This window comes from Hyperolius riggenbachi, chromosome 10 (genome assembly GCF_040937935.1).
Source record: "Hyperolius riggenbachi isolate aHypRig1 chromosome 10, aHypRig1.pri, whole genome shotgun sequence".
NCBI lineage: Eukaryota > Metazoa > Chordata > Amphibia > Anura > Hyperoliidae > Hyperolius > Hyperolius riggenbachi.
The window spans coordinates 199,473,316-199,499,441 of NC_090655.1; the positions used below are offsets into that span (position 1 = coordinate 199,473,316).

Sequence of the window (26,126 nt, forward strand, 5' to 3'; positions counted from 1 at the left end):
AGATTAGACAAGATCAGATTCTGAATCATTTATTTTGCTAAATACAAAGCAGTTGTATTGTACCCGGAATTGGTTTTGGCTCATACAGGTTCTGGAAGGCGGGGTGGATGGTGAGAGTTAGGGGCAAAAATGTCCGAAAGCCAAGAGCTTAGGCTGCCATACTATGGCTCCACAATTCGCACGTGGAAATCATCTATAATCCAGAGACATTGAATTTGGGGGGAGGGGAGGGGTGGCAGAGGGAAACAAAGGTTCAGCAGTGATGGCCCTCTTCTTCATGAAAGAAACCAGTGGTGATGGCTGACACTGTTGAGGATACCGATTGGCATCTGGCAATGCTGGCTAAGGTGTTCTAGTTCAAAAGATGCAGTAGTGTTAATTTCTGTGGTGGGTCCCGACTCCTATCCTGGGCAGCATTCAGCAGGGCTGGTCAAGATAAGCCCTGCTGTCATAGAAGCATCCGGCCCCAGCGGCCCTTACTTCTGGATTAGGTGCTGGCATCATGGAGGGGCTGAACCAGAGGTGTCGCCGCTGCAGTGAAGCAGCAGCAGCGGAGCAGCCGATGGATGGATGGATAGAGCCGGCATCCAGCAAGGCCAAAGGTGTCCTAATTGGCTTGGTGCCTCCCGACCTCAGTGGAGCTCCGCCGCCCTGGTTAGCAGCGGTGGACTCTACAAGACCTTCACCTGCACAGACAACGAACCGAGGCAGAGGCAAGGTAGAAAAAGACCTCCAGGTCCTGAACTACCACGACCCGCACCAACGTTCCAGGCTATACTGAACCAGACTGCACACCTTCAGGGGAAAAAACAAGGTAAATTGGTAGGGAAAAGGGAAGAAAAACAAGAAAAGGCTAGAATCCTGTAGCCATGGATGCCAATTAAGTAAGGCACCATCTTCCTGAACGGCAGTTTAACAGTAGGCTCTGAGGGTGTTTCTGTTGAAGATTATCATCTAACAGATTCATTCCATAAAGGACAAGGGCAGTTGAACGTTGCAGCCTATTTGGGTGCTGCAGAAAATTACTAATGAAGGAACTTCTAATCAGTACCTTTTATTGACTTATTTGACATCACCTAGTCTAGCTTTGCCATAGCATGGCAACAGAATGAAGATAACATTTGTGCATAGAGTAGTCCACTCAAAACTATAGTACGCTAGTAAATAATAATAGTAATAATAAAGGCGTTAAGACTCCATTGGCAAACCCAGCAAAACTAGCTTTGCAGTAGTTATAATAATTATGATAAATGAAACAGATGGAATTGTTAAAACTTTGGAAGGGAGCCGCAGCAACTCAAGTACTGTAGTTATGAAAAACCTTATTTTTAATCGGACAGTGACACCTAGTGGCCATATCAGCAAAGACCACGCGAAAGTGTTGGGTGCGCCTATATGGCCGAGGAGTGTACTATACTACATTGCCCACAAGCCATCGCTCCGACGTACTCGTCATTGCCCTGGAAGTAATCGAGGTACGTGCCTGCTGGTTTATATTTTATTTTATCTGAAAAATAACAATAAGGGATAAGATGACAAGCTGCAGAACTATCAGACTGAGAAAAGTAAAAATATAGCTGATGTTTCTAAAACGTCAGAGACGTTTTTCTAAATTATGTTTTTAATTACCAATAATCTAAGTTCAGATTTGTATATATATTTGATATTTAATTGTTGTTTGTATACAACTTACGCTATATAACAGCTAGAGGTGATTTATTGTACGTACTTCATTATGTAATGTAATTTTGCGTTCTCAGCTGCTATTACTTGTATATATCATATATCATGTTGTGTATATTAGGCTATGTTCTCACTGGGGCATTGTGGGTCATTGCATCATACAATATAATCCGATTGCTAGCAGCTAGCATAGCTCCCAACTATCCCTCTTTTGGAGGGACAGTCCCTCTGTCAGGACTTTGTCCCTCTTTCTTTGTTAATCTATATATTTCTCTACTAAAAATGTGATTGACTCTAAATTGTATTCCCATCCTTTAAATTGATATACTGTATTACTAATGTTAAAATGTTAATATGAAGGAAAATGAACCAGGATAGAAAGGATCAGTGTGGTTTGAATTATAAAACAACATATGGTACTTATCCGTTAGCCGGGCCCATCCGGTAGGTGGCGCTAATTACTATTCCCCCTCCAGGCCACCATGGATAGTAGGGAAAGATGTAACTCTGGTGGAGTTTTGTCGCACCTGCCGAATGCGCCCGGCTAACGGATAAGTACCCAACATATTTTTCTTATGAAATCTTTATGGTATGCATGACTAGGGGTGTGATGGGGCGTGGTCAGGGGTATGGCTTAAGTGTCCCTCTTTCTCATCTCAAAAAATTTGGGAGGTATGCTAGCACAATGCGTTTCTATTATTATGGCACGTTAGCAGTGCAGTGCGACCAAACCGCCAGGCATAATGCGATGCATGCATGCTGTGCACTACAGCATTATGTGAGCTTAAACACAGCAGCCAGCACAGGGGCCCTGGCGGGGGATTTGGATGGAACAAAGGGCCCATAATACCACTTTTTAGTAGGGTGGGGGGGTCAGTTGGGGGCTCCCAGTTTAATTTTGCCTGGGGGCAGAAGAATGGACAATGCAAAGAGGTATGTGGATCCAGCACACCTCTATGCTTACCTCAGGGTCAAATATACTTTAAAGCGAACCTGCAATGAAAAAAAGTAATGGTCTTTTCTATATATGTTTTGAATGGTGGTAATAATTGACTGTTCACTTCCTCTACTTGGACCTCCTATTATACTGTGGATGTCCTCGGCCTACACAGTATCAGCCCGGTGGATTTAATCGCCCAGCATTGACTAAGAGCATTGTTCTCCCCACTCACCCCTGCTGTTTTGACACACTTCTCATGTGTCCTGCTTCAAATTCACAAATAATTAAAGGGAACCCGAGGTGAGAAGGATATGGAGGCTGCCATATTTCCTTTTAAACAATACCAGTTGATGGTAGCCCTCCTGATCCTCTGTCTCTGATACGCTTAGCCACAGACCCTGAACAAGCATGCAACAGATAAGGTACTCTGACTCAGCTGAGTTATGTTTTATGGGATTAGCCAATAGCTTGTTCTAGGGTTTTGACTTGGACACTACTTATGCCAGAAGATTAACAGGTCTGCCAGGCAACTGGCATTGTTTACAAGAAAATAAATATGACAGCCTCCATGTCCCTCCTTACCTCGGGTTCCCTTTTACACTCAGTCCTGCTTCATCTTCACTGAAAACTGATGAGCTCAGAACTCAGTATGGCATTTTCTTTTGATTCCTAGATGCTGATTAGCTCCTGTTAACTGTTAAAAAGATGGAGGCGCAGAAAGAAGAACATAAACCAACCAAACGATTCATTATTCCCTCTCAGGAACCAGAGACTGCTCCGGTGAGACTAATACCTAGCATTGTGTATGCCTTACACATCACCTTATATGTTACGTAAAGCTGCTATTGCTGACAGGTCCTCTTGACTGTAGTGTATCTTTATCTGACAGGTTCGTTCCCTGTTTCAAACCTCTGCTGTAGTTCAGCCTTCCTCTACGGTAACTGGTGGGAGTTATGCCGATTATATTTTCAAGAAGGAAGGTACAGTCCCTGGCCGAAAGCCTCAAAGTGTGAAGCAGCCTTCAGGACAAGAACAGAAACCTCTGAATTCAAGCTCGGAACAGAAGTCTCAAGCTTCAGGTGTGCCGCAGAGCCTGAAGGAAAACTTAGGTGTAGGGCAGAGGCCTACAGGCAAGAATGGGGACAATGGCAGAGAACAGAAGACTGAAAATGGGAAAGAGGACCTTATTGAGGTGACTAGCTCTACTGCCGGACTGCCAGCTATTCCCCCTTTAAAGCCAGTTGGAGGGAGAAACTGCATTGTGGTTAGCACACGACAAGTAAGTGAGTGTGGACATCAGTTATGAAGGCGACTTAAAGTTGAATTGTCTCTTTTTCCAGTGGTGGCTATAAATGTAATGAATTCCAGCGTTAGCTACTGTCACAAAGCAGCAGGGAAAGAAGACTGTTCTTTGTGCCGGCACTATCAGTCTGTTGGAGTGATGGGAGTGACATGATGGCAGTGGTCTCATCTTGTAGCATAGCAGCGTGCTCTAGATGTAAAGAACAATTTGTGATGATTTGCCGTGCAAAGAAGACAATGTATCCGGCAATGCTGTGTGCTGTATATTTATTGTGGCATACAAGATATGACGTGCGGCAGGAATGTACGTTCTTGCATTCTTAAGTCCTATGTTCATTAGGTGAGAGGGTGACACAGTGGGTGCTAGGCACTGGGCAGGAGCCTTCCTGTTCCTCCCCTGGTTCCCTCGTTCCAGCGTTTTCCACCCTTCTAGCAGTCTTCGACCGATGGATCGAAGACTGCTTTGTGCCGCCACGGGAGGTCCCGGAAGCCCGAGTGCTCCCAAAGATGGGCCTCTTAGGCACAGTACGGAACTGCGTGTCTTCAGGAACACTTGGGCTCCCTAACACTTCTGAAGCATCCCGTGGCAGCAGATTCAAACGAATGTGACAGCACTGGAACGAGTGGACTGTTAGAGGACCGGGAAGACTCTATAGGACTCAGAGCCTTCCCTTTCCATAGGTATCTGTTTGGTTTTTTTGCTTCAGATTTGCTTTAAACTAGAGTTTTGATACATGAAGAACCTGTCTATGTCAGTGTAGTAATCTGTGTCTTGTCCTTTCTTTTCACTACAGAGGGGGAATCCTCTTCTGAAGCATGTGCGGAATATTCCTTGGGAGTTTGGCGACATTATGCCAGATTATGTGCTGGGTGAGACTTGCTGTGCCTTCTTTCTTAGGTGAGCCACAGTCATTTGCCTGTTACACTGCAGATCCCTCACCAGGACAGCACAAACTCCACTGTCCACTCTAGTAACAGTCATAACTTGCTCACTGTGAAGTGTGACCACATGTCTGAGCTAGAAACTCTGTATCAGTGAAACTGTTGACCCTCTTCTTGACCCATGCCTGAACTCTGTAGGCAGCAGATAGGTTGGTCATTTTAAAGCACCACTGTCATCAATATAATTGCATTTTAATAACGTTTTCTTAAGTGGCAGAATTTCATTATATTTTTTTCCATTAAGAATACTGGCGTATGAGACCTTTAACCTTTGAAAATCTTCTGAAAGTCAGGGGTCGTCATATACGCCGGGTGTCATTGATGCCGGGTAATACGCCCTGTCCCGTTACCGCCTCTCAGATCTCGCTGCTGAGGACTGTAGTGAAGCGGCGCATGTGCATATATGCGAGATCTAAGAGGCAGAGAAGGAGGTAGGTTACAAGGGTGGGCTAGAAGGGTGAACAAGGCGTGTTTTATGGGCACAGCGCGATCTATTCTTCCATACTGCTCTGATAAACAGGTAGACAAGGAGAGCTGACCAATCTGCTTAGGGAGAGCTGACCAATCCAACCAGTCAGTCGCCTATATACTGGGTACCACATACAGTACAGCACCAGTATCTATTCATCCATAGCACCGGTATATGATGTTTTTTGTAGTCTTATACGGCGAGTATATCCCAAACTATATATTTTAACTGAAAAAGTTGGGGGTCGTTTTATACACTCAGTCATTTTATACGCCGGTATATACAGTTCTTAAAATTCAACAACTTATTATGTACACATCACTACAGTAGTAAATATGCATCATAGGCTTTGCAGGATCAGTCCATAAGTAGGAACAGCAGCTGCAAGAACAGACTCATTGGGTTCTTTAAACTGATATTTGAGGGCTGTTTTTAAGTGACCTGTGTGCGTCTCTAAGCTGACAAATGATTTTATTACCCCTTTGATCAGTGATTTCCTCAGCAGCCAAACTGAAATGCTAAATATGGGAATTCACTTCTCTGTACATTCTTCTGTAATCTGACCTGTAGCTCAGCTATCAGAAGACAGTAAAACAATTAGCTGATAAGCAAAGCCAGTAAAGATGGCCATACATCTATAAATTTGGCGGCTGATCGACCATCCGATTTTAAATTATTTTTGAAGATGCAGCCATGCATATTATAAAACTAACCTTACATTTGCAATAGTGTCCCTTTAAGATAAGTTCTAGTTAGACTGCTCCATATGACTGTGTTTTATGGTCTCAGTTTGAGGTATCACAACCTGAATCCGGAGTACATACACACTCGCCTGAAGCCTCTGGGACAAGCCTACGCCTTACGGATTCTCTTGGTGCAGGTTGATGTGGTGAGTCTGGTGGATAATAGCCTACAGTAATATCCGTGTGAAAATGTTTGGTAAAAGTGGCCTTCCTGCATGCTCTGATTTGTCCATTCTATTTTTTTATTTGCAGAAAGACCCCCAATTTTCCCTAAAGGAACTGGCAAAGATCTGTATCCTGTCTGACCTCACCCTAATACTGAGCTGGAGGTGACTGCATCTTTATCTTTAACCTTTTTCAGTTCAATAAAATAGGTGCTTGAAAGTTTTAACACTTTAAACATTTCTATTATGTTATGTGAAGTTGACCTAAAATATAATCTTATTTTTAAATAAGTCCTAAAAGTAGATGAAGAAAACCTAGTTAAACAAAAATTGTTATGTTTGGCCATGTATTTCTCAAAAAGAAATTATCCAATAACCTATCTGTATGTGGCAAAGGTAAATGGATCATGCTCTCAGTATTTTGTGTGACCCCCTTGTGCCGTAATAACTGCCTGCAACTAAACATTTGTGGAAACTGTAGATCAGTCCTGCACATTGACTCCAATGGTGGGTTTCCTCACATAACCTGCTCACTTTAGGTTTTTCCACTATATTTCAGTTGGATTAAGGTCAGGACTTTGGCTTTGCCATTCGACAACATTTACTTTATACTTTAACTATTGTTTGGTAGAGCCACCAACTCCATAGCCCCTTGGGAGGAGGGGAAGGTGGGCTCCAGGGGGCTATGGTACCCTTCTCCTCCTCCCTCAAGCAGCAGTATATGATTTCCCTGCTTTAGTGCTGCACCCAGTCTTCTCTTCCTCCCAGCAGCCAATCACTCTATGGTTCCATCCTCTTGCTCCCTATACATGTCACGTGATCAGTAGGCCACTTCTGCAACTTAGAGTGATTGGCTTCCAGAAGGAAGAGGATACCCCACACAGTGGAACCAGGGGAGGAAAAGGAGGTGGGCAGGGTCAGCTCTGTATTCACAGTGGTAGACTAGCTAGTGACCCTGCCCAGCTCCTCCTTGAGTACTTCTTGTGGGGATGATGGGATGGGGAGGAGTTTGTTAGTACAGATTGCTACTCTTCTAACCAAGCTGCATATGACATTCCCACTGGAAGTAAGTTTTGCAAACTCAGCAAGCCTGGTAATAAAAATGCACAATGCAGAAATTATTTCTGTGTAATGCACAAGACTTTATGCATTGCAGATTATGATAAATTCCACAAAATGTAGGGGATTCTGGAGCATAATTTTCTTGTCCATTTCTTGTAGTTCAGAAGAGGCGGCACGATACCTGGAGACCTACAAGTGTTATGAACAGAAGCCAGCTGATGCACTGAAGGAGAAGACTGAAAGCGACTTCATGTCTAGGGTGAGAACTGAAAGGAGGATCCAATAAAAGGATCTGTCTGTAATATCAATGGTACCCAGAGGCCTTAAAGGATACCCTAAGTGACATGTGACATTATGAGATAGGCATGGGTATGTACAGTGCCTAGCACACAAATAACTATGCTGTGTTCCTTTTTTTCTTTCTCTGCCTGAAAGAGTTAAACATCCGGTTTGTAAGTGGCTGACTCAGACCTGACTCAGACACGGAGTGACTACAGTGTGACCCTCACTGATAAGAAATTCCCCTTTTTATCTCTTTCTTGCTCTCAGGAGCTATTTTCTTGCTCTCAGGAGCTATTTTCTGCTAGGAAAGTGTTTTATAGTTGGAATTTCTTATCAGTGAGGGGGTCACTGTAGTCACTTCCTGTCTGAGTCAGGAATGAGTCAGCCACTTACATACCTGATATTTAACTCTTTCAGGCAGAGAAAGAAAAAAAGGAACACAGCATAGTTATTTGTGTGCTAGGCACTGTACATACCCTTGTCTATCTCATCACGTCACATGTCACTTCGGGTATCCCTTAAAGTGTACTAGAGCCAATGTTCGGATCTACAATTGCATACTTACCTAAAGAAGAGGGAAGCCTCTGGTTCCTAATGAGGCTTCCCACGGCATCCTCTGGTCCCCCATGGCTGCCCGCAGACTCTCCAAAGATTACTGAGGAGGGCTTTTTGGTAATCTGATCGGGGCCATGTTCCTCTTCAAGCACAAGCGCAGCCATACTGTTCCTGCACTAGTATGGCTGTGCCTGCGCAGTACACCACAGTTACTGTGCTACTGCCAGGCACGGCCATGCTAGCATGGCTGCCACACAGCCTCATTTGTGCCAGGAGAGGAGTGTGGCCCCGATCATCTGGGGCATCCCGGGCAGTGGTGGAGCACCAGAGGACAGAGTGGGAAGCCTTTTGACGATCCAGCGGCTTCCCTCTCCTTAGGTAAGTATGTTTTTCTGAATCTCGGGTTCTCTTTAAGTCATTTTAGCATCCTGGGGCATTGCCAGGATCCTGGAAGAGCTGGGGTACCCCTGGGCACCAAGAAGCTTTATAAGATGTGCTATGTCAACTTCACAACATCCCTTAAAGTGGTCTGAAAGTCAGCATTTCCACTTAGCTCTAAAAGATTCCTTACAGCTTTAAAGCTACTATCCCAGAAAAAAGATTGAGCAGAACATCACTGAAATGGTTAAACAAAGCATTTTGTCCTGCTATACAGCTTAAAATCTGCATCCAAACTGGAGATAACAGTATATTTTTTACTTGTTAAACACAAATGTATCAACACTGGAATGTAAACAAACACTCTCTGAAAAGCGGTCTCTGCTTCAAGCACACACAGAGTTTAGAATAGCTCATTAGAAGATTTTCATATATAATAAAAAGCAGTTATAATAGAAAAATAATAAAATGCAATGTCAGCTTTCAGGGCAAGATAAACTACACTTTGGAAACTTGTAATTTGTAGACAGATAATATTACTTGTGCACAAAAGCAAATATGATAACTGTATGAGTAATAAGAAGCAGGAAAACACATTTTTATTGAATGTTATGTTAGAGTTTCAGACCTCTTTAAACCCCTAAGCATAAAAAGTCCCTACTAAATACTCAAACCTAAATAGGCAGAGCCCCTCCCTATTTAAAGGCCCCCCCTCAACAAAAAAAAATTAATCATAGCTCCCCCCAACATACAACATGACTTGATGACCTCTTTCACCCTTCCTTGTGAACTCGTTTTTTTCCCCAAAATGTGCATTCCACCATTATAAAAGTATATTTTCTTGAAGTGTAGGTAGAATGCAGAATTTTGCCCTGCAGAATTAGCCCTCCTATGTTGGTTCATGGTTCAGGTGTTGCTTGGCCTCTCCATTCTATGCACTCCTCATTACACTGGACTTCATATGCCAAGTTGCGTGGCTTGGATCCTAGTGCCTGGTTAGATTGACAGTCAAATCAATTATTTTCGTCAGGTCCGATCTGATATCGTTCGTTTTTCTAATCAATTTTTTTGATCACTTCTATACAAAATCGATCAGAGATCAGATCGGACCTGTCAGACATAATTGATTTGACTATCAATCTGGTGAAAAATTGCATTGTGTGTTCTAGGCGTTTTAGACATTCTGGAGACAGTACACAGCTTTAGCACTTAAAAAATTAACATCTTAAAGGGAAGCTTAAAGGACTTACGAGCTGAAATGAAAAAAAAAAGTTAATTACCTTAGTGCACTGTTATGTCCCATACTCACGAGGGACTTTTGTCGCCTCAACATGCGTGGCGCGCGCGTGTTGCGGCGACAGGTCGCCCGTGAGTATGGGCCGTTGCACGCGCGCGCACCCCGAACTGTCGCCCGTCGCTCATGTCGCCATGCGATTGAAAGTTTCAATCGCATGGCGACAGTCGCCGCCGCACCCCCGCCGCAACTGTCGCTAGTCCGCGTGAGTACGCGGACTAGCGACAGCAACCTCCATTAAAGTATATGGAGCTTCCGGCGGAGGGAGGAGGAACGTCGGCGACAGCTTCCGCCTCGCCGCTGGTCCCTCTTTTTCTGCGTGTGTACGCGGAGGGACCTGGCGAGGAGCTGTCGCCCACACGCTCACGTGTGCTGGCGACAGGCAACATTTGCAGCCCGTGAGTACGGGCCATTAGACCTCTGTGTAGACGATCAGTGCCTCCCTTGTACTTTCCAGACCCCCTGTTATCTTAATCCTCTTATCATTATATGGCCCCGACCCAGCCCAGGGTCGCCTTATCTCTGTGTACTATAATCGCCGCTTTAAAATCCCTCTGCCTGCTCAGTTCAAATAGACGTGGCTGCGTAGGATAACAGCCCTGCCAGCAGCTCATCGTCACTCCGTACACTCACCACATGACCTCCCACATGACTGACTTCACTTCAAGCCAGCCGTGCCCCCTCAGCATAGAACAGAAGCGCTGAGAGAGGAAGAAGGTAACCTAGTAACAGCATTTGTTTACAGGAGATTTGCAGTGTAAGTAATTGAATTCAAAATCATTTATAACTGATGGGGGACACTTTTATTATCATGTAAAATAGCGTGGCAACATTTTTTTATGAAAAAAAAAAAATTGGGGGGGGGGGGGTCTTTAAATGGGGAGGGGCTCTGCCTAACTTTTTTTTTTCATTTCCATTTCAGCTCGTAAGTCCTTTAAGGGTAAAAATTAAATTATTTTAACTTACCTGGGGCTTCCTCCAGCCCCCTGGACTCATACTGTGCCCACAACATCCTCCTTATCCCCTCTGTGCCAGCAGCAAAGCAGGCCAATTGCCGCCAGTCGGTGCCTACTGCACATGCATGCCCGGAGCCATGCGCACCCTAATCTCACTCCCAGCATGCACATGCCGCGGGAGCGTTATCAGGGTTTGCGCGACTCTGGGTGACTGGCGACGACCAACCAGCTTTGCGGGGATCGACGCTGCTAGTCAGAGGGGTTGAGGAGGACGTCGTGGGCACAGTACAGGGGGCTGGAAGAAGCCCCAGGTAAGTTAAAACCATTATTTTTTTTTTTTTTTAAACTTCCCTTTAATAATAGTCAACTACCGGTAGTTAGACTTTTAGCTTAGGTTAGTGGATTAACTGCACTTTATAAAATTCCTATGAATCTCTGCCTGTATCCAGTAGGTGGTAGGATGTGCACTATGCATAATAATTTTGCAATCAAACATTATTAAAGGATACGTCTGAGGAAATAAAAAAGTGAGATCTACTTACCTGGGGCTCCCTCCAGCCGCTGGCAGCCGATCTGTCCCTTGCCGCAGTTCCGGTGTCCTTGAGATCCCCACCGTTGTAGATGCCGACCTCGCCAGGTCGGGATCTTCTGCGCCTGTGCAAGCGATGGTGGCCTGGAGTGTTCTGCGCATGAGGGGATCCAGGAGCTGTGGTGAAGGACGGATCGGCTGCCAGACGCTGGAGGAAGCCCTAGGTAAGCAGATCTCGTGTTTTTTTTTTTTTTTTTTTTTATTTCCTTGGATGTATCCTTTAAGGTAGCCATGCAGCAAGTGATGTTGGTGGCTGATAGACCAAGAGACAGATCTCTCTCTGATCAGCACGAAATTGCTTGAATCATTGATCGGGCATGCTCTTGGCAGCACTGGTTTTCGTCCGATTTGATAAAAATTATCAAATCAGATGGTGGATCAGCCGCAAAGTCCACAGATGTATGGCCATTCTCAGGATGGAACAAAAGGGGAAGTTTTAAGGTGCCCATATAGCTAGCGATGATGGGCAGATTCGACCAAGAGTCAGATCTTCTTCTTCTGATTGAATCTGATTAGTGAGAGATCTGTGGGCTGCCCATACACCGCAGGCCAATTCCTGTTCAATTTCAGCATGAGATCTCTCGGGAATCGGCCTCGTGACACCACCTAGCCGCCTCCATCGCTTCCCCCTTAGTGTAAGTGTGCCCCACGTGCGTGCATTTATACTTTACCTGTCCGCTGTTACCCGCTATGGTGCCTAACTGTTTTAATCTTCCTCCATTTGCGCCTCACACACACTGCCGGTGTATAGCGGAAGATGGATTGGCACCTTGGCAGGCAACAGCGGCCAGGTAAAGCATAAATGCACGAGGAGCACATAGTGGCTGGATAGAGTACTGGTTAAGGGCACCGCCTTTGACATGGGAGACCAGGGTTCGAATCCTGGCTAGGTCAAGTACCTATTCAGTAAGGAGTTCAAGGCAAGACTCCCTAACACTGCAGGGTGGCCTCTTGAGCGCGTCCCAGTGGCTGCAGCTCTTGAGCGCTTTGAGTCCGACAGGAGAAACGCCCTATATAAATGTTCGGATTATTATTTATTATTATTAACACTAGGGGGGGACAGCGCCAGGGTTTCCGTCGCTTCTTCTGATATCACACGCCGTTACTGCCGTGCACCCATTTGAGCACACCGGCCTGAGATTTACTAGCATGTCTAATCAATACATGTGACCACTTTCAGCCCGAAATTGGTCGCATCTTTCATCAGGCATGCTCTTGGCAGCACCAATTTTCATCCAGTTCGATAATAATTATCGAATGGGATGGTCGATTGGCCACCAAGTGAAGTGATGTATGGGTACCTTTACACATACACTGCTGGCAACTGATTATCAATTAAAGGGGCACTATGGCAAAACATTTTAAAATTTTAAATATGTGCAAGCATAGACAAATAAGTACGTTTTTTTCCAGAGTAAAATGAGCCATACATTACTTTTCTTTTATGTTGCTGTCACTTACAGTAGGTAGTAGAAATCTGACAGAAGCGACAGGTTTTGGACTAGTCCATCTCTTCATGGGGGATTCTCAGGGATTTATTTATTTTCAAAAGCACTTAGTGAATGGCAGTTGCTCTGTCCAACTGCCAAAAAACTGTGTAGCGAGCAGGAAAGCTGGCCAACATCATTGTTTAAATCCTTTTTAGGGAATTTCGTTATAAAGAATAAAAGCCTTGCTGAGAATCCCCTATGAAGAGATGGACTAGTCCAAAACCAGTCGCTTCGGTCAGATTTCTGATACCTACTTTAAGTGAAAGCAACATAGGAGAACAGAAATTTATGGCTCATTTCACTCTGGAAAAAACGTACTTCTTATTTGTCTATGCTTGCACATATTTTAAATTTTACAATTTTTCTCCATAGTACCCCTTTAAGGAGAGAACAGTGACACTGTCTTCAGCCTACACCTCCAACAACATCTGTGCATGCAGAACACCAATAGACAAGAGACTGTTACCAAACTATCGAAATGGGGTCATTCAATGTGCCAACACCTATACAAGATTAACTAGCCTGTTTGATGTTATTGAAGGAAAACTATTTTGTTTACTGTTTCAATACAGACCCGATGTACATACATGATATCTTTGTTGGTGTTTTTATTTTTTGCAGATGACAGATTGCTTTACGACGGTGAAGTCGGTAAACAAGACAGACAGCTGTACACTGCTCAATACATTTGGGGTAGGTTTTCTGTAATTACAGTTGCACACATAGATTAGTAAGCTGTTTTGAGCAGTGTATTTTTTTTTGTGATTATCCCAAAGTTGTACTCTTTATTGAATCTTATGATAAAGGATAGGACATTTTTAAAGGCTACCCGAGGTGACATGTGACATGATGAGATAGACATGGGTATGTACAGTGCCTAACACACAAATAACTATGCAGTGTTCCTTTTTTTTTCTTTCTCTGCCTGTAAGAGTTAAATATCAGGTATGTAAGTGGCTGACTCAGTCACTTCTGAGAGCAGGAAAGATATACAAAGGGTTAATAGTTCATAGATTTTAGCTCTGGCAAACTTTAATGAATGCGTCATTGAGCAAAAACAATAAACATAAAATAAAACTGTGGAATATCTTAAAAAGTCATTTTCAGGAGAAGGAAGATGGATACAATTGTTTATTTCATTGTATTTTTGCCTCAGGTGTCCTTTGAAACCAATTTTCAGCTGGTAAACCTATAATACTCATATTTTACAGCAATCCCTGGCTTCAAATTCATGGGTTGTGTCCTGGTGTAGAGAAATTTACCCTTGCTTTCTGTTTTTACCAAGAACAGGAAATAAGGTAAAATTTCCCCAGAAGGAACACATAAAGAAATAACAATTTGTGGTTTGTGGGATCTTCCTGCTGTCTGTGTTCCCACTGTACAGTTGCTCCTTACTTCCTGTTCTTTTTCAAGTGAGGAAAAAAATCCCCCCAAACAGGACACAGACAGCAACAAAAAGCTATTCCATACCTCCTTGCCATCCAAATTGGTTGGTGTTACACTTAGGGCCGGTTTCCATTACAAAGTGATGCGAATGCGGCTACCTAGCCGCATCGCATCACTTTCGCCGCTGGCCGCATCACTTCCACATCTCATGATGCGGAATTCAATGGAGGAGATGGGATGCGGCTGCGGGCGTGCGAGAATCTACAGCATGCTGCAGATTCTCGGATTGCTCCGCACCGCTCCGCACAACATGCACGCAGTGGAAACTCTTTCATTGGCGTGCATGTGTTTCAGCATACACGCGGTGCGATGCGGCTATGTAGCCACATTGCACCGCTCCTAGTGGAAATGGACCCTTAAGATGGCCACTGAGGTGCAATGTAGGCACAGAATATAAACATAAACGTATGTTGTAGTAACTTATAATACTGTATAAACTCAAATATAAGCTGAGTTTGTGGGTTTAAAAATACACACAAAAAAGTAACCCCCCCCCCTTTTTTTGCCGTGTGATGCATGCGGGCTGTGTGTGTCCCACTGCCTGCCAGAGTGGGGCGGCATGCTGAGCTGATGCCTGTCTTCCCCCTCCCCCCTCTCGTCATATGGAAGACAGTGTGTGCTTAAGCTCACCGATCTGTGCCTCCGGGAATCCTTCTGAGGTCTGAATCAATGCAGCACTGTGGTGGTGGTGGTGGTGGTAGGGGGGGGGGGGGTTCTGGCTCACGGTGCTGGCCTTAGCATATGCAGAGCGGTAAGTGTTTCTTTCTCACCAATGCAATAGTGATCAGGCTGGCTGGTGATCAGTGGGGTGGTGGGACACACACAGTGAAGGAGGGGGAGGGGCACAACTACCCGCTGTGCCTATGGTGGGGATGCACTATTGTTGAGTGTCTGAAAGTGCTCAGTAAATGCCTGACTTAGGCCTGGTGCACACCAAAAAATGCTAGCGGATCCACACAAACTTTAGTGGTTTTTGAAGAGGTTATTCAGAGCGATTCTAGGGATTCTCTAAACATGCCTAGCGTTTTTTGGAGCGTTTTTATAATTTGTTACAGTACAGCTGTATCTGAACAGCTACTGTAACAAAAACACTTGGAAAACCGCTCTGATCTAGTGTTTTTCAGAGCAGTTTTCCACTTTCCTATACTTTATATTGAGGCAGAAACGCCTCAGAAATTTCAAAAATGCTGCAGGACCCGAGTTTGCGTTTGGGGGAAAAACGAGCCGCTCTGGTGTGCACCAGCTCATTGGCTAACATTAGCCAAGCGGTTTTCCCCCAGAAAGCGTTTCGAAAAACGCTCAGAACCGCTCTTGGTGTGCACGAGCCCTTATTGAGCACATTGTGGTGTGTGGCACTTTTTTGGGAGGTAAGTTCATCTTGCCATCCTTTTTTAAGTAGCTTTTATTAGTCCCACACACTTTGTGTGCATTGTCAGGGCCGGCCCGAGGCATAGGCTGGAGAGGCTCCAGCCTCAGGGCGCAGTGTAGGAGGGGGCGCACAACTCTTTCAGCTGTCATTCCCAATTGTGTTTGAAGCAGAAAGAAATAAGAAAAGGGGATACATGGCAGTGACTGCAAGCCAGATATCTAGAGATCTAAGGTGTTGGGGAGGGTTGGGGGCCCTGTGGCACCTCTTAGTCTAGTAGCAATCAGTGTGTGACGGCTGGGGGGAAGGGGAGGGATGGAGGGGCGCACTTTGCTGTCTCAGCCTTGGGTGCTGAAGGACCTTGTCCCGGCTCTGTGCATTGTACACAGTGTTTGGAAGCTCTGACTCCAATAGTTTTAGCCACTGATCCAGAAGTAATATCCAGATTACCATTAGGTGCTTTGGCTAAGGTTACACAAGTTTCTTGTGTGTGTTTCAGGCCTGGAACCCACTACGCATTTCTGAGCGCTTTGTGATTTGAAAAGCTCTTGCTAATGTAATGCTATGGGTGTGATCCCTCTTGAGCGATGTGATTTTATAAAAATCCCCCATAGCATTGCATTAGCAAGAGCTTTTCCAAATTACTAGCGCTTAGAAAACGCTGCTAGTGGTTTTGAGTCTTCAGACAGTGCAGAAGCCATAAAGGTCCAGACAGCCAGGCAATTAGCATTGTTTAAAAGGGAAAAAAAGGGCAACACTCATATCCCTCTGGCTACATGGTGGATCAAGCAGTAGTTGACTAATTACTATATAGCTGCATAGAAAACCACTTAACAGATAGCAGTAGGAGGTTTTGGGTGGGTTTTTCTTGTAACATTTTTTTCAATCCAGCAGATTTCCTAGGAAGGATGGCTATAGTAGTTCTCAAGTACATTGCACAATATAACCTCTGTGCAGGTGCCTGTAATGCACAAGTTTGCAACACAGTTCTTTGGAATTCCTTGTAGTGTTCAAAAGCGATATTGCGTAAAATGTTAAGCAAAGTGCAATTAGCAGGTCTTACACAGGAATAACATCTGTTACTCACTGATCTGGGTGCTCAGTAAGGGAGCCGCTTGATATTCTCAGCCCCAGCCGGCGGCCTGACAAGAGAGACTGATACGCTAGATGGCAGAAGCTGCATGTCGGGCTACAATTAGCATTCGCTGTTTACAGACGCTGTGGTATAGATCTTCTGGCCGCAGACTTCCTCAATCTCGGCAACTGCTATTGTTTAAAAGAAAGTAAATATGGCAGCCTCCATATTTTTCTCACTTTAGTTGTCCTTTAACCACTTCCCTTCCCCCGGTACGAATATATTTGTCCCTGCTTTACCTTGCAGCAACATAGATACTCCTTCCTTGCCGCCGTGCACTCCTGCGCTCGCTCCCGCGCTTGTTCTCGCCACTGATCTGTAGAGGGGGGATGAATGAATTGTAATGCAGTTCCCATTCATTAATCCAAGTCCCTGTGTGAATGATCGCCAGCGATCAATCACATGCCGCATCATTCACAAAAACAAAAAGCAACACGGCCACGCATTGCTTCTTGTTTAGCGTACCAATAGTACGCAACAGAAAGGAATGCACAAAAACATCTTGTGGCCAAATGGTAAAATTACACCTACACGCATTAAGAAAAGTCCCACATTTACGTTTAAAATTAAATCTTTCTCTCCCATCGTACACGTTTTTATTTTTGTATTAAAAAAACGTTAACATAAAAGAAAACAGTTACCTCAGTGACTGAACTTTTTTAATATGTATGTCAAGAGGGTATATTACTGTTATGGGTGTAAAATTGAAAACAATTCACCTTTATTTTCAAATAAAATATTGGCGCCATACATTGTACTAAGGAAATATTTTAAATGTTGCAATAACCAGGACAAATGGGCAAATAAAATATGTGGGTTGTATCCACAGTGGAAATTTTTATTTTAAAACCACAATGGCCGAAAACTGAGAAATAATTTTTTTTGAATTTTTTTCTTATTATTCCCATTAAAATGCAGTTAGAATAAAATAATTCTTAGCAAAAAAAGTTCCACTCAAAGAAAGCCTAACTGGTGGCGAAGAAAACAAGATATAGATTGTGATAAGTAGTGATAAAGTTATAGGCGAATGAATGGAAGGAGCAATATTGCTCTGGTTTTTAAGGGGAAAACCCTTGGAGGCAGTTGCGGACACAGCCTGCACTGGGCCCCTGTGCAAAATATCAGTTGTGGGCCCCTAAAGACCCATACACACGTCGGACTTTTGTGAACGATGGGTCGTTTGAACGTCCCGTCGTTCAGTCGTCCGCACGTGAAATCGTGCGTGTGTACAGATTGTCGTTCGGGTGATAAGACTGAGTTTGAACTAAATTGGGTGTGGTTACACATTGCATATATTTACCAATACAGTCTATGGCAACCTTCCCTGAGGCCCAGAAATATTTCTTGATGCATACACGTAACATCTGCATTATACTGGTTACTGAACAAAAGCAAAACTTAACCCCAATCCTGCATCAAGACAGCATGACGTGACAGGCACTGTCTTTTATACTTGAAAGCACACCTGAGGTGAGAGGGATATGGAGGCTGACATATTTATTTCCTTTTAAACAATGCACATTGCCCCGCTGTCCTGCTGATTCTCTGCCTCTAATACATTTAGCCATAGACCCTGAACAAACATGCAAATCAGATGTTTCTGACTGAAGTGTGGAGCTGACTGGAGCAAATGCAAATTAATCTAGGCAAAGATGGTGCAGTCTGCAGTGGCAGTGTGCAATCTAGACTATCTGCCTGGAACCTAGTACAGAGGGTGAGTGAGCTAGGAGGCAGGAGGTGCACTGGGAAGACAAGGCAGTGGACTAAACAGGGGGTGGCTCCAAGATTTTTGTTCTTGCAGGTGCTAGATCCACCACAGGGGTAGGCGACCCGCAGCAAAAAATTGGCTTGTCCGTGCACTGGAAAGTGGGCGCAGTAATGATGGGACATGAGCAGGGCCAAAAGTACATGAACTTGGCAGCAATTAGTAATTCACTGACAGTGGACATCAACAGGAAATTTTGAATGAAGCCCCCTTCTCCTAATAAAAAATGATGTCCTTCTTACTATACATATAGCAGAGATTAGATTGTACGTTCCTCTGAGGACAGTCAGTCAGTGACACGACTATGTACTCTGTGAAGGGCTGAAGAAGTCAGTGCTATATAAATACAGAATAATAATATGGTAGGACATTAGACTATGACTATGGTAGGATTAGATTGTGAGCTCCTCTGAGGACAGCCAGTGACATGACTATGTACTCTGCAAAGTGCTGTAGAAGATGTCAGTGCTTACCGATACCGACTGACCATGGTGCTTGCTTGATTGGTTCGGGTCAAAGTCCTCCGGTCTGTCCCCGCGCCTGAACACTTAAGGTGGGTGGGCGAAACAATTGCCAGGTAGGTGGGTGGGTGGCTGGATGATTACCTGGTGGGGGTGGGCAAATAGATAAGACAGCCTGGTGAGGGTGGGCAGATAAGATAGCCTGGGGGGGCAGATCAGATAGCCTGGTGGGGGGGGGGGGGGGGCAAATAAGATAGCTGGGTGGGGTTAGGAGGGTGGGCAGGTAGCTAGCTGGGTGGGCAGTTAGATATAGATAGATAGCCGGGTGGGCAGATAGGTAGCATCAGATAGCTGGGTAGGAGGGTGGCCAGATAGGTGGGCAGTAAGGTAGCTGGGTGGCAGGGTAGGCAGATAGGTAGCAGCATGGACAGATAGGTGGCAGGGTGGGCAGATAGGTAGCCTGGTGGGAGGGTGGGCAAATAGGTAGCTGGGTGGCAGGGTGGGAAGATAGGTAGCCGGGTGGGAGTGTAGGCAGATAGGTAGCCGGGTGGCAGGGTGTGCAAATAGGTAGCTGGGTGGGCAGATAGGTAGCCGGGTGGGAGGGTAGGCAGATAGGTAGCCGAGTGGGCAGATAGGTAGCTGGGTGGCAGGTAGCCAGGTGGGAGGGTATGCAGATAGGTAGCCGGGTGGAACGGTAGGCAGATAGGTAGCTGGGAGGGCAGTTAGGTAACTGGGTGGCAGATAGGTAGCCAGGTGGGAGGGTAGACCGATAGGTAGCCGGGTGGGCATATAGGTAGCCCGGTGGGCAGTTAGGTAGCTGGGTGGCAAGATAGGTAGCCGGGTGGGAGGGTAGGCAGAAAGGTAGCCGGGTGGGCAGTTAGGTAGCTGGTTGGCAGATAGGTAGCCGGGTGGGCAGATAGGTAGCTCGGTGGCAGGTTAGGCAGATAGGAAGCCGGGTGGGGGTAGTAGGCAGATAGGTAGCCGAGTGGGCAGTTAGGTAGCTGGTTGGCAGATAGGTAGCAGGGTGGGCAGATAGGTAGCTCGGTGGCAGGTTAGGCAGATAGGAAGCCGGGTGGGGGTAGTAGGCAGATAGGTAGCCGGGTGGGCAGTTAGGTAGCTGGTTGGCAGATAGGTAGCCGGGTGGGCAGATAGGTAGCTCGGTGGCAGGTTAGGCAGATAGGAAGCCGGGTGGGGGTAGTAGGCAGATAGGTAGCCGGGTGGGCAGATAGGTAGCTTAGTGGGAGTGGGGGGCCCGACTCCTATCCTCCCTGCCTCACCTCGGGGGGGGCCTCCTATTACAAGCGGCGGCAGATACAGCGAGGCTCCAGTGGGGTAAATCAGGAGCTAGAGGTCCAGCCTCCCAGTCTTCGCTGTATCCTCTGTATGCCGCTCGCACTAAATCAGGAAGCAGTGTGAGCGGCATACAGAGGAGACAGCGAAGACCAGGAGGCTGGTCCTCTAGCGTCTGATTTACCCGCTGGTGCCTCGCTGTATCTGCCACTCTTCCGCCACTCGTAATAGGAGGGGGGCCCGCCGAGGTGAGGCAGGGGAGGGATAGGAGTCGGGGCCCCAGGGGAAAAAAAAAAGTTTGAAAAAGAAAAACGAAAAAAAAATCTGGCGACACTTAATGGGCCCTTGGAGAAACGGAACTCGAGGGGCCCCCATGCACGGCCGTATGTCCGCCACTGCTTGGAGGTGAAGTGGTTAAATTCCAGTTTTCCATGTAAATTTCTATTGATTTGAAATTGATGTAATCATGCCAAGTAGAAACGGATTAATGAGCTGGCATCTAGTTAATTTATGCTTGATTGGCTCTATTTAAGGGGATTTGCATGCAGTTTGCATGGAAAGCCGGAATTAAAGCTCATCCATTAATGACAGTATTTTAACCTCCTTAGCGGTATGGACGAGCTCAGCTCGTCCATTACCGCCGGAGGGTGCCGCTCAGGCCCTGCTGGGCCGATTTTATTCAAATAAAAAGGAACACACGCAGCCGGCACTTTGCCAGCCGCGTGTGCTACCTGATCGCCGCCGCTCTGCGGCAATCTGCCGTGAGCAGTGGCGAAAGAGGGTCCCCCCAGCCGCCCGAGCCCTGCGCAGCCGGACCAATCAGTTCCGGCCAGCGCTAAGGGCTGGATCGGAGGCGACTGACGTCAGGATGTCGGCTGACGTCCATGACGTCACTCCGCTCGGAAAGCAAAACAAGGAGGGCCACTCATCGCGGCCCTTCTTGTTACTTCTGATCGCCGGAGGCGATTAGAAGTATGCGTCAGGAGTGCCCTCTAGTGGGCTTTCATGCAGCCAACTGCAAGTAATAGATTTTTTTTTTTTATAAAAAAAAAAAACCTCCCGCAGCCGCCCTGGCGATCTTAATAGAACGCCAGGTGGTTAAGAAAAAAAATAAATAAATAAGTTGCAGTTAGAAATAATGGGCCTCTGAGGAGACGGAATACGCAGGGTGCCATTGCAGAAAGCCCTGTGTAGACATTACTAGCTGATCAGTGGATATAATCACCTCTTCTACAGTAATTTCTCTTTCTCCTCCTCATGGCAGAATTTCTCTGAATATATATATATATATTTTTTGTGTTTCCATTGTTACCTGCAGACCCTTTCTGACCTTGCCAATGCCTCTAGAGAAGACCTGTCCCTGTGCCCAGGACTGGGACCGCAGAAAGTAAGTGCCACTTGTTCTTCCAATCAAGCTTAATAGTGAATTCTCATCTTACACTGTCCCAGCTCTTGCACTGGTCTTATCTTAATATACTAATAGCTGTTATGCTAGGCACACACCATTCAATTTGACAGATTTACTGTCAGATTGATTATTTCCATCATGTCCGATCTGATTTTCGATCGATTTTTTTTTTTTAAACAATTTTTCATAGAAATGAATGGAAAATTGATTGAAAAATTGATAGGAAATCAGATCAGACATGTTGGAAATAATCGATCTGACAGTAAATCTGCCAGAAAATTGCATTGTGTGTACCAAGCATAAGCAATGGTTTTAGTGTAAGATTTTCTTGTTGTTACACAGTATACAAGGGAACCTAGCAGTGTAACATCTGCAACTATGGCGGCTGCGGACACGCAGGGTATACCCGCAGCCGCCTTTGTTCCCTGTTCTCAGGCCTCATCCGTTCCGTCGGCGTCTAGCACGCCGGGAACGGTACGGTCTCGTGCTCATAGGGTTGCTGTATCGTGCGGGCAGACAGGACCTTTATGCTGGAAGAAGGCGCGTCAGCTGACCTGCCGGTCGGCTGACATCAGAGGTGACTCACGCCGCTCGGATTGGCTGATTGGTAAGGGGCACGGCTGTGAGCTCTCCTCGGCTTCTTAAGCCTTCACTGGTCATTTGCAACTTGTCTGCTGTTGCGAATACACTCGTGTTAGGCGCTAAGACCTTAGACTAGTATCCGGTGTGCTTTGATCTGGGAGGAAACCAGGGATTTCACACAAAACTAGGACTATTGTTATATTGTATTACTGATTAACTGTGTATGATTCTTGCTATACTCTGACCTTGCTATTGCTCATCGATTCTGTACTTCTGCCTATCTGACCTTAGTTGCTGAACCTCTGCCTGATAACTCACTATTCTTCTGCCTCACGTTTCTGTACTGTAATCGCCTCTCAGTTGCCAAACCTTGCCTGTCTGACCTCTCTACTCACCAGTCGGCCCTTGCCACTGGTGAGGTGCTCTTTTTGATTAAATACCCACCAGCTCCTCTGGTGAGGTTAAGTTTAAGTTATACAGCTCCTGTGACTGATAGTACCTTACCAGCTCCTCTGGTAAGGTCTAGTTAAACTATTCAGTCGCTTGTGCCGATAGTACCTTACCAGCTCCCCTGGTAAGGTTTAGCCAAACTTTGTTGTCACTCCTGTTGTTAGTACTTTACCAGCTCCTCTGGTAAGACCTATTATTTATACTACTGTTGTTGCAGCTAGTACCCACCAGGTCCCCTGGTGAGGGCTACATTGTTATTGCAGCTAGTACCCAACAGCTCCCCTGGTGAGGTATAGCACTGTTGTTTCAGATAGTACTCACCAGATTCTCTGGTGAGATCTAACCATTTAAATCTACTGTTGCACCAAACACTTTACACCTCTGATTCTCAGCCGTCTATACTTGCATTATTTGTGATACTGCAGATCACCACATAATCAGGTATAGAGTCTGTATTATTGGTGATTCTGCAGATCACACAATCAGATGTCTGTGTGCTACACATCCGTGTAGCACACAGCAGTGGCTGGATGGTGTACTGGTTAAGGGCTCTGCCTCTGACATGGGAGACCTGGGTTCGAAACTCGGCTCTGCCTGTTCAGTAAGCCAGTAATTCAGTAAGGAGTTCATTGGGCAAGACTCCCTAACACTGCTACTGCCTACTGAGTGCGCTCTAGTGGCTGCCTCGCAAGCGCTTTGAGTCCGACAGGAGAAAGGCGCTATACAAATACTGCCATTATTATTATTACACCAATCGTTACTAACAGGCTGCAGTGTTACTAAGCCAGTACTGCGAGGATTTGTGGATTGCTTGACTGTTTTGATTGGAGGGTTTGGGGTTTCTCACACTTTTCCTTGCCTTATCTTTACTCCTTAAATACATGTGTATGCCTTAACCACTTAAACCCCCGCGGTACGAATTTCTCCGTCCCTTTTTTTCCCCCCTAAAAAACCAGGGACGGAGAAATCCGTACCTTCCGCGCTACCGCCGCTGTCTGCGCTCCCACCGCTCGTGCACGCCGCCGCCTGCTCGCACGGAGATCAATGAACGGGAAAATCCATTCCCGTTCGTTGATCTAAGCCCCCGCAATGATCGCGCTGCTTCTATTAGAAACGGCGCGATCATAGTGATTCTCCCAGCCTCCTACTGCTTCCTGTAAGCGTCCGGAAGGACGCTTACAGGTCGCATGTAAACAAACACACTGTGGCCATCTTGTGGCCAAATAGTAAACTACACCCTAAAAGCATTTTACATAAACAAACATTACATTTACACAATAAATTAACTCATTACCTCCCACACTCCCCACTTTTTTTATTTTTTTTATAATTAAAAAAAAAAATAGAATAAAAAAAAAAACCATTAATAGTTACCTTAGGGACTGAACTTTTTAAATATTTATGTCAAGAGGGTATAACACTGTTACTTTATAAACTGCGGGCTTGTAATTAGGGATGGATGCAAAACTGAAAAAAATGCACCTTTATTTCCAAATAAAATATTGTCGCCAAACATTGTGATAGGGACATAATTTTAAATGGTTTTATAACCGGGACAAATGGTTAAATACATTTCATGGGTTTTAATTACAGTAGCATGCTTTATTTAAAAACTATAATGGCCGAAAACTGAAAAGTAATTTTTTCCCACATTTTTTCCTATTTTCCCATTAAAACACATTTAGAATAAAATAATTCTTGGCATAATGTCCCACCTAAAGAAAGCCTAATTGGTGGCGGAAAAAAAACAAGATATAGTTCATTTCATTGGGATAAGTAATAATAAAGTTATAGACGAATTAATGGAAGGAGCGCTGAAAGGTGAAAATTGCTCTGGTGTTCAAGGGGTAAAACCCCTCAGTGGTGAAGTGGTTAAAATACATATGTAAACATACCCAAAGATACACATTACCCCCCAGGGTGAATTGCACTATAAATTACTTTACTCCTATGTTGCTGTCGTTTACAGTTGAAAAAAATCTTTATATTCGATCTAACGGAATAATTAAACAGAATTACCTAATCAAAAAAAAGTGAAAAGCTTTTTGTGACTTGTGTGATCATTATAAATTTTACTATTTACCTAATTTAATAAATTCATAACAGCATATGGAAGTCTGAAGATGCCCTCATATCTAGCCTGGAATCTATTCTAACATCCTGTTTTGTTGCTTTTTTCAGGCAAAGAGACTATTCGATACTCTACATGAACCATTTCTGAAGGCCAAGAAATAGGATTTAAACTTGATGCACCCAGTTGTCTGCCTCGCAGAAAAGACTTTCCTGAGAACTGCGGCTGGTTAGGAAATTGTAGGACTGATGAGATATGTTCTTTGTAGAAAAGGTTTATCAGCTATTTTATTGGATCTATGCCACTGTAACCATCCATGTTGGAAGACAAGTTTTGATACATTCAAGAATTACATTGATGGGTTCCAAACAGCATTGCTATTGCTGACAGATCAGCCCTAAGCTGCTTATCCCTCTGAAGATACAGGTTAAATATGTAATTTTGCTTGGCTGATATCGGCTTACCACCTTCTCCTTGCATAAGAAAGATCTCCCTTGTCTGAAGACCCTCTCTTCTAAAACAAATGTTGCCCAACCACAGTAACCTGCCTGGTTAACAGAGAATCGCAGATCAGAACACTGCCAAAAAAGATCCTGTTTTAGCAGATATTACTCTGCAGAATTTATGGGATGGGTAGCAGGCTGTCTGTAGGTTCTTTCCAGCCTACCATTTTGTAATGTTTCAGATCTATGGCAACCTACAGGTCCAGCTTAACCGAAACTGTTTTTAGAGAGCCTCCTTAAACATCCACCAATATAGCTGGAAAAGGCACCCGTCAATTGGAATTACAGTACTTTGGACTATCGGCAAACTTGTGACATAATTCTTGGCACCATTTAATGATACAGTGGGCTTGTAAAATCAACTGCAACATCTCTGGCAAGAAACCCATTCAGGTTAAGGGTATGGACACAGCCATTTTCATCTTATTAAAACCGATCTCCAGACAGAACTTGAAATATACCATTTAATTGCTTAGTAATCTGTGTTTATATGTTTCCTTTTTTGTGTTGTTGAAATCTTTTTTTAGCTAAAAATACAGTAGTTTTTACTGCCTAATGTAGTATAAAGCTATGCAGCAGTCGATTGTACACCAGTCCCGCCCGCTACCCACCTACACCCAAGTAGCTAAAGAATGCTCTTTTACAAATCAATGTTTCATTGATAACATGTTTGAATGGGCCTGATATGTTTTTTCCTATAACACTTTCATGCCTGTTTCCGCTACACGCTGATTCTGGATGCAGAAAAACCGACTCCAATGAATGCCTGTGGGCCTGTTTCCACTAAACGCAATTTTTCT

The 26,126-nt window shown here is 44.9% G+C and overlaps 1 protein-coding gene across 2 annotated transcripts; it reads left to right on the plus strand.

Moving 5' to 3' along the window:
- The first annotated feature begins 1,390 nt into the window (after window positions 1-1,390).
- On the plus strand, window positions 1,391-25,805 carry ERCC1 (ERCC excision repair 1, endonuclease non-catalytic subunit). 2 transcript variants are annotated; one of them, XM_068255614.1, is made up of 10 exons: window positions 1,391-1,475; window positions 3,297-3,403; window positions 3,513-3,902; window positions 4,720-4,823; window positions 6,126-6,225; window positions 6,332-6,408; window positions 7,465-7,564; window positions 13,471-13,542; window positions 21,631-21,699; window positions 24,934-25,805. In XM_068255614.1, the coding sequence occupies exons 2-10, from the start codon at window positions 3,329-3,331 to the stop codon at window positions 24,985-24,987; spliced, it is 1,041 nt and encodes a 346-aa protein (XP_068111715.1). In that variant the 5' UTR covers window positions 1,391-1,475; window positions 3,297-3,328; the 3' UTR covers window positions 24,988-25,805. The 2 variants fall into 2 exon arrangements, with proteins under 2 accessions (XP_068111715.1, XP_068111716.1); XM_068255615.1 differs by lacking the exon at window positions 1,391-1,475 and adding an exon at window positions 1,510-1,565.
- Window positions 25,806-26,126: the final 321 nt, after the last annotated feature.

Coding starts and splice junctions, on each gene's coding strand:
- ERCC1 (XM_068255614.1), top strand. CDS start 3,329: ATGGAGGCGCAGAAAGAAGAACATAAACCAACCAAACGATTCATTATT. Junction 3,903..4,719: donor TTGTGGTTAGCACACGACAA/GTAAGTGAGTGT, acceptor TTTTCACTACAG/AGGGGGAATCCTCTTCTGAA. Junction 6,226..6,331: donor TCTTGGTGCAGGTTGATGTG/GTGAGTCTGGTG, acceptor TTTTATTTGCAG/AAAGACCCCCAATTTTCCCT.